At 37.9% G+C, this 14,434-nt stretch overlaps 1 protein-coding gene across 1 annotated transcript in view; it reads right to left on the reverse strand.

The window, feature by feature from the left end:
• Window positions 1-14,159, reverse strand: part of LOC125234509 (acidic mammalian chitinase-like) — a 31,856-nt gene extending 17,697 nt beyond the window's left edge. The window contains exons 1-9 of the mRNA XM_048140778.1: window positions 14,143-14,159; window positions 12,923-13,023; window positions 10,669-10,934; window positions 9,344-9,483; window positions 7,953-8,107; window positions 6,999-7,452; window positions 3,576-3,758; window positions 2,355-2,455; window positions 105-370 (exon numbers count right to left, since the gene is read on the reverse strand). Coding sequence (XP_047996735.1) covers window positions 105-370; window positions 2,355-2,455; window positions 3,576-3,758; window positions 6,999-7,452; window positions 7,953-8,107; window positions 9,344-9,483; window positions 10,669-10,934 — 1,565 coding nt within the window. The 5' untranslated portion in view covers window positions 12,923-13,023; window positions 14,143-14,159. The remainder of the gene's footprint in view (window positions 1-104; window positions 371-2,354; window positions 2,456-3,575; window positions 3,759-6,998; window positions 7,453-7,952; window positions 8,108-9,343; window positions 9,484-10,668; window positions 10,935-12,922; window positions 13,024-14,142) is intronic.
• Window positions 14,160-14,434: the final 275 nt, after the last annotated feature.

The raw sequence follows: 14,434 nt of genomic DNA on the forward strand, positions 1-14,434 counted from the left end.
ATTTGAATAATGAGATCACGAGGAAATGGAAGAAACATACAACTCTGATGCAAGCGAAAAATGACGATGAATTATGTTTTATTTCAGTTTAAAGAAAGTCTTACTTGGCCACATTAGGGATATCATAAGACAGCGACGCACTCGACTCCACAGCGGCAACAGCAACAGTAATCAACAGTCCATGTTTATCGAACTCTTCCCTCAATTCCTTCAGTAATAAAGAGAAGTTGTTCACGTCAGCAACTCCATGAGTACTGTCCCGTTGGTTGGGGTACTCCCAATCTATGTCTAAGCCGTCGAAACCGTAGGTCAGGACCATATCTCTGGCGGTGGTGATGAAGGTCTTGCGCAGGGTAGCGGAGGCTGCCATCTGTTGAGAAATTTCGAAAACTGAGTGTTTAAATGAAAGCTAAGAAATTGAGAAAAGACGTCATAAGGTACCTTACCTTTGATGGCAACTTTACCTTCCTTGGTAAGTGTCTTCCAAACAGGCAATATTTTCACTGCAATATTATGTGGCCGGCAAATATTGCTGCCTCTTCTAACATATGAGTGAAGGAGGGACACAAATAATGGCCGGCCATATAATGACATAGACATAGAAAGGCTTTATTTAATATCACATTACAGTGTTAAAATTAAAATAAGTGGAACAAACAGCTTGATATTGAATGACGTAATGCAATGAGAATATGACCCGTTTATAGAAGCCCCTATAAGAAAGTAAAATACATAATTCTAATACCCTTTTTTTTAAATCTGTGACTTCTGAGTCCAGTTGCCGCGAATGATACGGTCGGCTGAAATCAATTAATCCGATTTTTATTCGTATGCATATATTAATAAATCTGTTTGTATTAATGAAATTTGTGAAATTATCGTTTTAATTGAAGTAAACTTTAAAGTATAATAAAAATCAAATTATATAAGAAACTAAGACTAAACTAGCTAATGTCTACTTGAGGCATTGTACAAAGGATACTGGCGACATTTCCTCGCTTTATCGCAATGCTGATACATTGTGCGAGGAAGTCGCCAGCTCTTCGGTCAAAATACATATAATACCCGTGAGTGACTTTAAACTTTTACTCAAAATTCCTTCCCTGACTCGAATCGTTTTCTAGCGTCATCGTCGTAATTTTGGATATAACAAAAGATTACAAGTGTTCACACAACACAACATATAATATACGTTTACCCAAGTACTCGTTCGAAGACCGGTTGACGACACATGACGTCACACACATACGTCACGGCTCCCCGCGCCGCGTACCTACATTAGACTGCACCTTACAGCCGAAGCGGCTACACATATATCCGTATAAATTTATCGAAATTACCTAAACTATTTGTACCTAGTTATTAAGTTAATAAAAAGAAGATAGTGCTATCCTGGAGTTCTTCATTCTTCATAAGAAGACCTTATATTGAGGAGTACACCGAACAACAAGAATGCACGTATTCGCCCCGTTTCCGAATTGCGGTTTCGTTAGCTGCAACCACACTGCTCGTTGTTAACAACGGCTCAAATTCAGGAGCTTGCATATAAGTAAGGTTTTGGCCTCGAAATAATCGCCGGTCTTCAGTGTAAGCCATAGCATTGCGAGCATATGCGATTTTGCGTTGAATGAAATCGATTGACAGAATGTAGGAATGAATGACAATGCATTTGTCCCGTAAAACAATTGAATACTAGTACGGTAATTATATAGTCAAATGTAAAATATTGTGTTACCGACGCATTATGTACAACACGTATGCGTATCGCTTAAACGGCTTCAAAATATTTATAATTATATATTGTTAAATACATACATACAATCACGCCTGTATCCCATAAAGGGGTAGGCAGAACACATGAAACTACTAAAGCTTCAGTGCCACCCTTGGCAAATAAGGGGTTGAAAGAAAACGAAACTGTGACATTGCAGTGACAGGTTGCCAGCCTCTCGCCTACGTCACAATTTAACTTATTGTTAAATAACTATAAATAATCTTAAGAAAAGTTTAAAAGGTCTACATGTTAAAATTTAGAACCACTATTTTAATAAGACATCAAAACTAAATTCAAATATGTTTGCTATAAATGAAACACAAAATGACACGATACGAGATCAAAATACCTAGCATAAAACCGCAGACAAACACGTATTCGTGTTTAAGAGAAAAGGGACGACCGCCCCGTAACCAGTTTCTCATACAAAGGTAGTCCTGATTTTCTTCCCTGTTTCACAATTTAATTTTAATGTGTGCAAAAATATTTTCCACGATGAAATAGGTAGAATAAACAGGACTACGTTTCTATGGGGAATTTGCCGTCTCCTATCCTCAACAAGAAACATCAAAATACTTACCGTGGAGTAGTTTGCAGATCCCTGATTCCAGCCCCCGACGGCCAGAATAGTTTTCAACTGGTTGTTCTGTTGCTTCAATGCGTTGAATTTCTTGAAATTGTCTGAAACATGAAATACGATGTACAGTGAGCTGTGAAATTGCATGAAGACATTATGAATTTATAGATAAATTCTCCATGTACTTTTGAAAGAAAGAAAAGACATTTATTCAGTACAGCACACATACACAGGACAAAATGGTGAAAAAAAAAAGAAACTAATAATAAAAACAAATACACAAAAATATCCTAAGAAAATTACAGCTCACTGTACAGTTAACATCAAAAGTAGCGGATGTAATAACGTGTTGGAAGAAACTACAATTCTATAAATAACGCATAAACAAAAGCAGATTAGTGTCTATACGTAGAAATAATAATTCCCCTTATCTATTTCTGAACACGAACTGTACAGATTTATTTATTTTTAACTTCTGATTAGCAGAAACGTCTGCAAGCGATGCCACTAGGCTTAGAATAAATTTAAAAGTGGAAAATGTCTGCCTTGGGTGAGACTTGCTTGGGTGGCTCAGTTGGCAGAGCGCTGGAATATTGATCCAGCTGCCGTGAGTTCAAGTCTCACCCAAGGCAGACATTTTCCACTTTTAGATTTATTTATATTTTGAAAAGTTTAGGTGTAAACGAGATAGGCGCAGAACCGGCACTTTTTTCATAAGCAGACACTTATTGTTACAAACAGTAGATGATTTAGGTAGTATTTAGTAGTCTTACCCAGTCCATAGTTATAAGATGATGACGATCAGAGTACAGAGGACGTAAGTATTGAAAGTCAGACATACAGAATTCTCCAACACTTTGATAAACCAGTGTAGTGTCCAATGCCTTACATCATAAAGATCTTACCAAGTCCATGGTTATCTGCCAGATCAATATGAGGATCGAGCAAGACAAATCCTATCGTAATGGAATCCATCAAGAATTGTCCGGAACTTGAAAAAAAAAACAGTGTAGTGTCCGACGCCTTAGGTACATCATTAGGATCTTACCAAGTCCATGATCATCAGCTAGATCGAGGTACGAGTCGAGCGAGACAACAGTCTCATCATCATGGAATCAATGAAGAATAGTCCAACACTTAGATAAAATAGTCTAGTGTCATTGGGCACACAATACATTGGACTAGGCATTGGTATTGTATTGCATCATGTATTGTGGATCTTACCAAGTCCTTGGTTATCAGGCAAGTCCAGATACGGATCGAGCGAGATAACAGTCCCATCGTCATGGATCCCGACGAAGGTGTAAACGAGATGGGTGCAGAGTGAAGCGTTGATGTCGGAGACGGAGAATTTGCCGTCGCCAGAGCGGTAGGTGGCCCATGTGCCGTAGTAGCAGACTACGACTTCTGTGAACAAAAATAATTCCTATTTTAATTTAAATATTTTTTTTTTTTTGTCGAACTAGACCAACAATGAGATGGCGAAAAGACCAGGGTACGTAGCCGAATGGCACAAACGCTCACGAAACGAAACGCTCGTAGATATCTATCTCTATCGCTCTTGCATATTGGCGCGACAGACCCAGACTACCTTTCGCGGCGTTTCGTTTTCGTTTCGCTTCGCAGAAATGCCATTCGGCTACGGCACCTGGAGTCATCTTGTGGTGACAGGCGGGAGCGTGCACAAAACCGTGACGAGTGGCGGACCACTGTCGGGCATAGGCCTCTCTTCCTTTGATAGAACCTAGGCTATTAAAAAATTCTTCATCTTGTACCATATTGCCGCTACTCATCAGAGCCAACTTGGAAATTGAAACCAGGAATTGGCGTTTAAGAAGTATAACGCTTTTTTGCACATTGTATATTTCCTCAGTCATCCGTTGACCACGAACGCTGTAAAGTGTTCGAAACGTCGGGATGAATTGTGAATTTATTATACGCGATACAATCCGTTTTCATAGTTTTATTTCATAAGTAAAACGCTCTAAGAGTATATTTTGTTGTTTCCTATCATAAACCCAAATATCTGGGCGACCGAGCTTCGCTCGGTTCTATTTTAATATATCACGTCTTTAGATAAAAAAAACTCTTATAAATACAAAAACAAAAAAAAAGACAAAAAACAAAAACTTAATTTCTGGCCGGGATTCGAAACCCTGACACCTACGATCTATCTGCGTACATTAGACCGACCTCGTACGACTGAGCTAAGCGGAATCGATGCGCGCGCGGCGAAATTAAGGACCATATTTTACGTTTACAAACGCGAAAGAAAAACTCATGAAAACTCGAAAATTCGCGTTTTTCGGGATCTAAGGCTACGCTAGATCGATTTTTCACCCCCGAAAACCCCCTCATAACAAATTTCAGCGAAATCGTTAGAGCGGTTTCCGAGATCGTCGGTATATATAAATAAATAAATAAATATACAAGAATTGCTCGTTTAAAAGTATAAGATATAAACGATTTTCTCAAGTTGGTAAAGCGCTATATGTACACGTATTAGGCTGAGAAGTTTCAACCAGATTTTATTACTTTAAAATTAAAATTTTCACTAAGCTCCAAAGCATTTTCCGCAGACATTTTTGCTTGAAAACACCCATTTAAAATGAACACGGAAGCACAATCAATGCCAAACATCTCCCCTTTAATAATCGAATGAGCTTGACCAACGGCCACATTTCATTCACGCTCCAGTAGGCCAGAGACGGGCTCAATGTACCGAATTATACAACCGATCTAAATTGAGATATGATTTATGATGTGGCGAGATGGTGACCGAGTACAGCACATACAGTAGGCTAACTTATTTTAAGTACAATTTTAACATGTATGTCTTCACAAATAAAGAGATTCTGATTCCTGATTCCACCCACTTCCTGATACAAAAGTGGCTAACATTTTAGTATCACGGAAAAGAAGATAATTAATGTCGACCGTAGTAATTATTTTTGTCAAACTACCGACATTTTTTCTAGGCAGTTATATGCATCATGATCATTGTCTAGTGAAACCAATCGTGAGTCACTTAAAAATCTGCACGTCGTGTTAGGGCTCAATGTAGAGACATATACATAAATAATACAACCCATCTAAAGTGAGTGGCAACAATGTGACCACTGCGGCATACAGTAGGCAAGCTACTTTAGTAAGTACTAAACTGGCCCAGTAACAATACTAAAATCTTAATAGGTTATTGACCTAATATCCTAAGTCTGACATTATAAAATTACCTTTTTAACCCCCGACGCAAAAACGACGGGGTGTTATAAGTTTGACGTGTCTGTCTGTATGTATGTCTGTCTGTCTGTCTGTGTGTATGTCTGTCTGTCTGTGTTTGTGTCTGCCTGTGGCATGTGGCATCGTAGCTCCCGAACGGATGAACCGATTTAGATTTAGTTTTTTTTTTGTCTGAAAGCTGAGTTAGTCGGGAGTGTTCTTAGCCATGTTTCATGAAAATCGGTCAACTATGTCGCGGTCGGGGGTTTTTCAAAATTTTTATTTTGTGGTTAGGTTATAAAGTGTAATACCTAATCCTCGCTGTATGGAACTGTGGTCTGAAATAAAGATATTTTTTATAGCATAATTACGTCTAAAATACTGCGTTATAAGTATTAATATTGTATTATATTATTCATTTATTTAGATACTAGCGTTTGCCCGCGGCTACGCTCGCGTTAGAAAGAGACAAAAAGTAGCCTATGTCACTCTCCATCCCTTCAACTATCTCCACTTAAAAAATCACGTCAATTCGTCGCTCCGTTTTTTCGTGAAAGACGGACAAACAAACAGACACACACTTTCCCATTTATAATATTAGTATGGATTTATTACCTACACGTGCACGTCTTGTAGTCTTGTATTTATAGTATTTAACCTATCTATATAGTCAATAAACAAAGTACTTTAGTTTTATTGCGGGCACTTCAACTCAAAGACGTCATTAAAACTGAAAGTGGAAAATCTTTCTATTGCTACATCATTATGAATCACAAATGAATGCGTTTCAGATTAACTATTGCATTATCTGTTAGGAAATGCAGTGTATTTTGAACAATAAATACTGTAAGTAAAGTAACTGTAAAGTAATCAATAGTTACCATCTTTATTTAAGTATATTGTTTGTAACGGTTTGTATAAATTACCGGTTTGCCTCCTAGAACAACCAAGCCCTAAGTTCCCTGCCATTTTGGTAATGGAGAAGAGGGCTCCGATATATTTAGGAAGGCCCCTGGAAATTCAATGAAGATTTTATGTGTAGAGGACACAGTTCAGATAAGAAAGCACATCAAATATTTTATGTTGTGTACAGTACATATTTAATGACGAAGAAGGTGGAACAATCGTCAGGGTTGGGTATTGGACCTTCTTTAGTGCATAGTGCTGAGGGTGCTGATGCTGCAATAAAAAAATGAATGATTAGAATACACACATACAAGCTGCAGAAATGACTGACCCCCACCGCGTTGATTGTTTTGCTAAAACCCGAAGGGTTGTTCTTGTTAGACAGGACCTCATAAACTTTTGTCAAAAGGCATACATTATTTGTATCCGTATGTAACAATTGAATGTATTATCATGAATTAAATCAATCAAACAGTTCAGAAAGACAGAAATGTATAAAATAGGATACCAATTTTGACTTACTTTTTGTTGTCGTAGGTTTTACAGTAGACGTCGTTGTAGTACTAGTAGTAGTAGTAACAGTAGTTGGGTGTGTAGGGGCCGCAGTACTTGTAGTAGTAGGACGCGTCCGTTTAGTTGTTGTAGTGGTACTACGAGTAGTAGTAGGACGTTTAGTTGTTGTAGTGGTACTAGGAGTAGTAGTAGATGTAGTAGTAGTAGTACTAGATCCAGCTAAAGCTGAGTTAATAGCCCTTAATAAAGCAAAGTCCTCTCCACACTTCCCGTGGAAGTCATCAGTTTCGATACTCCAAACCATGGCACCGGCGATGCCGAGATTCATGGCATATTCGACCTTCTTGGCTATGGAATTGGGATCATCGTAGGATACCCAGTTTTTGTCTTGGATGGCATATGGCACTTGAGCTATGGAATCGTAAAGGACGTCCCAGGTTTCCGTGTTTAGTTTGGTGCAGAACTGAAAAACAATACGAGGTTTATTTAAGGGATCTTTATCTCAGACTTTTGTTAGTGCTGTTGTAAGCTCTAAGGTCATTTATTGTATGTAGGTATAAAATTCTGATATTAGTTTTTTACCCAAAGACAACAACAACAACAACATACAATCACGCCTGTATCCCATGAAGGGGTAGGCAGAGCACATGAAACTACTCAAGTTTCAGTGCCACTCTTGGCAAATAAGGGGTCGATAGAAAACGAAAGTGTAACATTGCAGTGACAGGTTGCCAGCCTCTCGCCTACGCCACACTTTAACCCATATCCCACAGTCGCCTTCTACGACACCCACGGGAAGAAAGGGGTGGTGAAATTCTTAACCCGTCACCACACGGGCGATACCCAAAGACGTGTCCCGATTTTTTAGCTTTACTGACTTCAAATTACCCACCTGTCTATCAATGTGTTTGCATCGCATTTTTACCTTAGTAAGACAAAAGTATTGTACGCCTACCAACTCACCTCGTTGTATCCAACAAAGCCTTTTGTAGCAGTATATTGTCCAGCGAACCCAACCCCACTTGATGGAGCCCCTACCCCATTGTTATTCGCATCGGTCAAGTTGAAAGTCCTGCCGTAGAAAGGTATGCCCATTACAACCTTTTCTGGGGGACAGCCTGAAACCAAAATACTTTTAGAGGAACATGATCTGAAAACTGTGTCTATCAAGTTGCTATAAACTCCATAATGTACAGTACATTGTACAGCAAGAAATCTTCCCTTTCATCAATTTTAACGAAGTATTGCGCCTATATGTATACACATCAGTGGCGGCTGGTGAAAATTTCTGCTAGGCAACACCAGAGTAAATAGAAACCTACCTTAACATTAGGTACTTTACTAGTAATCAATTTTAGGCAAGCCGGTGGGAATCGGCTTATATGGACCAGCCGCTGCTGGTACATATAGCCCACACAGAGGGTCTATATTCAGAACAGAATTGAAGGAGCAAAATTTCTTATTATACGACTGTGCAGTGCTTGGATATACCTACCTACTCGTAGCACATCTACAGAAACGGATGTCCTAACTGTCCTAAGTATGGAACCTTTGTTAGGATTAAAAAAGACTTTGATTGTCGTTTGTTTCCTTTCTTTTAGTAAATATTTTAAATATATGATTTTGACTCATGGAGATCATATACATCTCTAAGGAGAATTAGATTAAGTAGATATATATTTTATTTTTAGTTGTGACATTTAGAGTCATTTGCACCTCTAAAGTAATTTAAGACTTATTTTTTGTATTTGTACTTTTTATATTAAAATTTAGTGTAGTTCTTGGTTGTAATTCGACATTTAGAGACCTTCTACATCTCTAATTAATTGTATAGAGTTAACTTTAGTTAGAACTTAGAATCAGTATATAATAGTATCAATTAAAACCGAAATAAATTACACAGTCATATGAAAGAAAAAGTGACTAAGTCCTCTGGTGCCTGAGGCTGGAATATTTTCAATAGATTATAATTTAACTTGTGTTCATTGGAATAATAGTATCAATTGTAATTTCAACTCAATTTTAAATATTTTTTTGATACATATGTACATGTGGCGTGTAAAAGTGCCCCTGTGGCCTATTTGCTGAATAAATTATTTTGATTTTGATTTTGATTTTGTTTCTGATTTATAATAAGCGTATTGCTTTAATAACAATAGTTCCCATATTGAACCTCAAAGAAACCACAAGTAATATTTCTTTTTCTTCAACCTAGCGTTTTTCCGGCCTACGTCAGGGTCCCCTTTCCTGCTCAATCTTCTTCACTTTGCCCGGTCTTCGGCATCCTGAGGTGTGATATTGTTCTCTTGCTTGATAACATTAAAGAAAATTAACATAATTATAGCTAAGGTTACCTTGTGAGAGCCAATAGTTCAAAGCGGCATCCACAGCGTAGATCCTACCCTGATCTACGTGGAGGGGAGCGTTGTGGCCGGTGATCGAATCCCAGGCGCCATACATGTCGTATGTCATGATGTTTACGAGGTCCACGTACCTGTTGACAGATAATTATTTCCTGTAGATTTTGAAATTAAAGTAGGTACCTAAATGCGGGATGTTACTCCGTCAGAACTCGAACCTGTGACCCTTGGAATACAAGGGAGGTTATTTTAAATTCATTCTTCGTTTAAATTAAAAATTTGTAATGTCTCTCGTAAACGTTTCTGCTTGATCGAAAATCAGTGTCCTGTACGTTAGGTACATCAATTAGCAGCAATGTGCCAAAGAGATTATACACAATGTGCCCATAAATTTTCTCGATATATTTTTAAATCTTACAATCCATACTAATATTACAAATGGAAAAGTGTGTGTGTCTGTTTGTTTGTCCGCCTTTCACGGCAAAACGGAGCGACGAATCGACGTGATTTTTTAAGGTGGAGATAGTTGAAGGGATGGAGATTAACATAGGCTACTTTTTGTCTCTTTCTAACGCGAACGAAGCCGCGGGCAAAAGCTAGTTATGTCAGATTTTTAAAACACCTGAAATACACACTAATGAGAATTGTGAAAATGTTGAATAAAACAGTCTTCGAAGTCTGAAATGAGAAGTTTCTAGAAGATACTTAACTGAAACATTCAGATACAAAATCGAGGTATATTTGTTGAAAGTTGTTTAGACAGAGTGTATAATCTCTCTGTGACGTGTTTTTATGTTACAGCAAAAGGAAAGGGATAAGCCGCTGTTAGTTATATCTTGTTCCGCGCCTCGAGCTTCTTATAAGCCCTTGTAACATTTACATAAGAACTTGGGCCTAAACAAAGAGTGTCTCTGTAAATGTTTATTTGGAAGCTTGGCTTGTGTATAAACACCTACGAGTTGGGATAAAATAATATCACATGACATAACTAAATCTGTAGTACTGGTTTGTAAACGAACAGATATTTAAAAAGAATTTGGTAAAGTTAAAAAAATGGCCTCGATAACAATACAATAATATCAAATCAGAAGAAGAAAACCGTAAGTATAAACGGATGGAATTGAACTATTGAATTATTTAAGAATATATACATATTAGTAAATTGTACAACGAACACCGTAAGAACTGCAGTAAAAGATGATATTGATCAAACGCATTTGAATAATGAGATCACGAGGAAATGGAAGAAACATACAACTCTGGTGCAAGCGAAAAATGACGATGAATTATGTTTTATTTCAGTTTAAAGAAAGTCTTACTTGGCCACATTAGGGATATCATAAGACAGCGACGCACTCGACTCCACAGCGGCAACAGCAACAGTAATCAACAGTCCATGTTTATCGAACTCTTCCCTCAATTCCTTCAGTAATAAAGAGAAGTTGTTCACGTCAGCAACTCCCTGAGTACTGTCCCGTTGGTTGGGGTACTCCCAATCTATGTCTAAGCCGTCGAAACCGTAGGTCAGGACCATATCTCTGGCGGTGGTGATGAAGGTCTTGCGCAGGGTAGCGGAGGCTGCCATCTGTTGAGAAATTTCGAAAACTGAGTGTTTAAATGAAAGCTAAGAAATTGAGAAAAGACGTCATAAGATACCTTACCTTTGATGGCAACTTTACCTTCCTTGGTAAGTGTCTTCCAAACAGGCAATATTTTCACTGCAATATTATGTGGCCGGCAAATATTGCTGCCTCTTCTAACATATGAGTGAAGGAGGGACACAAATAATGGCCGGCCATATAATGACATAGACATAGAAAGGCTTTATTTAATATCACATTACAGTGTTAAAATTAAAATAAGTGGAACAAACAGCTTGATATTGAATGACGTAATGCAATGAGAATATGACCCGTTTATAGAAGCCCCTATAAGAAAGTAAAATACATAATTCTAATACCCTTTTTTTTAAATCTGTGACTTCTGAGTCCAGTTGCCGCGAATGATACGGTCAGCTGAAATCAATTAATCCGATTTTTATTCGTATGCATATATTAATAAATCTGTTTGTATTAATGAAATTTGTGAAATCATCGTTTTAATTGAAGTAAACTTTAAAGTATAATAAAAATCAAATTATATAAGAAACTAAGACTAAACTAGCTAATGTCTACTTGAGGCATTGTACAAAGGATACTGGCGACATTTCCTCGCTTTATCGCAATGCTGATACATTGTGCGAGGAAGTCGCCAGCTCTTCGGTCAAAATACATATAATACCCGTGAGTGACTTTAAACTTTTACTCAAACTTCCTTCCCTGACTCGAATCGTTTTCTAGCGTCATCGTCGTAATTTTGGATATAACAAAAGATTACAAGTGTTCACACAACACAACATATATACGTTTACCCAAGTACTCGTTCGAAAACGGTTAACGGCACATGACGTCACACACATACGTCACGGCTCCCCGCGCCGCGTACCTACATTAGACTGCACCTTACAGCCGAAGCGGCTACACATATATCTGTATAAATTTATCGAGATTACCTAAACTACTTGTACCTAGTTATTAAGTTAATAAAAAGAAGATAGTGCTATCCTGGAGTTCTTCATTCTTCATAAGAAGACCTTATATTGAGGAGTACACCGAACAACAAGAATGCACGTATTCGCCCCGTTTCCGAATTGCGGTTTCGTTAGCTGCAACCACACTGCTCGTTATTAACAACGGCTCAAATTCAGGAGCTTGCATATAAGTAAGGTTTTGGCCTCGAAATAATCGCCGGTCTTCAGTGTAAGCCATAGCATTGCGAGCATATGCGATTTTGCGTTGAATGAAATCGATTGACAGAATGTAGGAATGAATGACAATGCATTTGTCCCGTAAAACAATTGAATACTAGTACGGTAATTATATAGTCAAATGTAAAATATTGTGTTATCGACGCATTATGTACAACACGTATGCGTATCGCTTAAACGGCTTCAAAATATTTATAATTATATATTGTTAAATACATACATACATACATACAATCACGCCTGTATCCCATAAAGGGGTAGGCAGAACACATGAAACTACTAAAGCTTCAGTGCCACCCTTGGCAAATAAGGGGTTGAAAGAAAACGAAACTGTGACATTGCAGTGACAGGTTGCCAGCCTCTCGCCTACGTCACAATTTAACTTATTGTTAAATAACTATAAATAATCTTAAGAAAAGTTTAAAAGGTCTACATGTTAAAATTTAGAACCACTATTTTAATAAGACATCAAAACTAAATTCAAATATGTTTGCTATAAATGGAACACAAAATGACACGATACGAGATCAAAATACCTAGCATAAAACCGCAGACAAACACGTATTCGTGTTTAAGAGAAAAGGGACGACCGCCCCGTAACCAGTTTCTCATACAAAGGTAGTCCTGATTTTCTTCCCTGTTTCACAATTTAATTTTAATGTGTGCAAAAATATTTTCCACGATGAAATAGGTAGAATAAACAGGACTACGTTTCTATGGGGAATTTGCCGTCTCCTATCCTCAACAAGAAACATCAAAATACTTACCGTGGAGTAATTTGCAGATCCCTGATTCCAGCCCCCGACGGCCAGAATAGTTTTCAACTGGTTGTTCTGTTGCTTCAATGCGTTGAATTTCTTGAAATTGTCTGAAACATGAAATACGATGTACAGTGAGCTGTGAAATTGCATGAAGACATTATGAATTTATAGATAAATTCTCCATGTACTTTTGAAAGAAAGAAAAGACATTTATTCAGTACAGCACACATACCCAGGACAAAATGGTGAAAAAAAAAGAAACTAATAATAAAAACAAATACACAAAAATATCCTAAGAAAATTACAGCTCACTGTACAGTTAACATCAAAAGTAGCGGATGTAATAACGTGTTGGAAGAAACTACAATTCTATAAGTAACGCATAAACAAAAGCAGATTAGTGTCTATACGTAGAAATAATAATTCCCCTTATCTATTTCTGAACACGAACTGTACAGATTTATTTATTTTTAACTTCTGATTAGCAGAAACGTCTGCAATCGATGCCACTAGGCTTAGAATAAATTTAAAAGTGGAAAATGTCTGCCTTGGGTGAGACTTGCTTGGGTGGCTCAGTTGGCAGAGCGCTGGAATATTGATCCAGCTGCCGTGAGTTCAAGTCTCACCCAAGGCAGACATTTTCCACTTTTAGATTTATTTATATTTTGAAAAGTTTAGGTGTAAACGAGATAGGCGCAGAACCGGCACTTTTTCCATAAGCAGACACTTATTGTTACAAACAGTAGATGATTTAGGTAGTATTTAGTAGTCTTACCCAGTCCATAGTTATAAGATGATGACGATCAGAGTACAGAGGACGTAAGTATTGAAAGTCAGACATACAGAATTCTCCAACACTTTGATAAACCAGTGTAGTGTCCAATGCCTTACATCATAAGGATCTTACCAAGTCCATGGTTATCTGCCAGATCAATATGAGGATCGAGCAAGACAAATCCTATCGTAATGGAATCCATCAAGAATTGTCCGGAACTTGAAAAAAAAAACAGTGTAGTGTCCGACGCCTTAGGTACATCATTAGGATCTTACCAAGTCCATGATCATCAGCTAGATCGAGATACGAGTCGAGCGAGACAACAGTCTCATCATCATGGAATCAATGACGAATAGTCCAACACTTAGATAAAATAGTCTAGTGTCATTGGGCACACAATACATTGGACTAGGCATTGGTATTGTATTGCATCATGTATTGTGGATCTTACCAAGTCCTTGGTTATCAGGCAAGTCCAGATACGGATCGAGCGAGATAACAGTCCCATCGTCATGGATCCCGACGAAGGTGTAAACGAGATGGGTGCAGAGTGAAGCGTTGATGTCGGAGACGGAGAATTTGCCGTCGCCAGAGCGGTAGGTGGCCCATGTGCCGTAGTAGCAGACTACGACTTCTGTGAACAAAAATAATTCCTATTTTAATTTAAATATTTTTTTTTGTTTTTGTCGAACTAGACCAACAATGAGATGGCAAAAAGACCAGGGTACGTAGCCGAATGGCAC

The sequence above is a fragment of the Leguminivora glycinivorella genome, chromosome 2 (genome assembly GCF_023078275.1).
Source record: "Leguminivora glycinivorella isolate SPB_JAAS2020 chromosome 2, LegGlyc_1.1, whole genome shotgun sequence".
Lineage (NCBI taxonomy): Eukaryota > Metazoa > Arthropoda > Insecta > Lepidoptera > Tortricidae > Leguminivora > Leguminivora glycinivorella.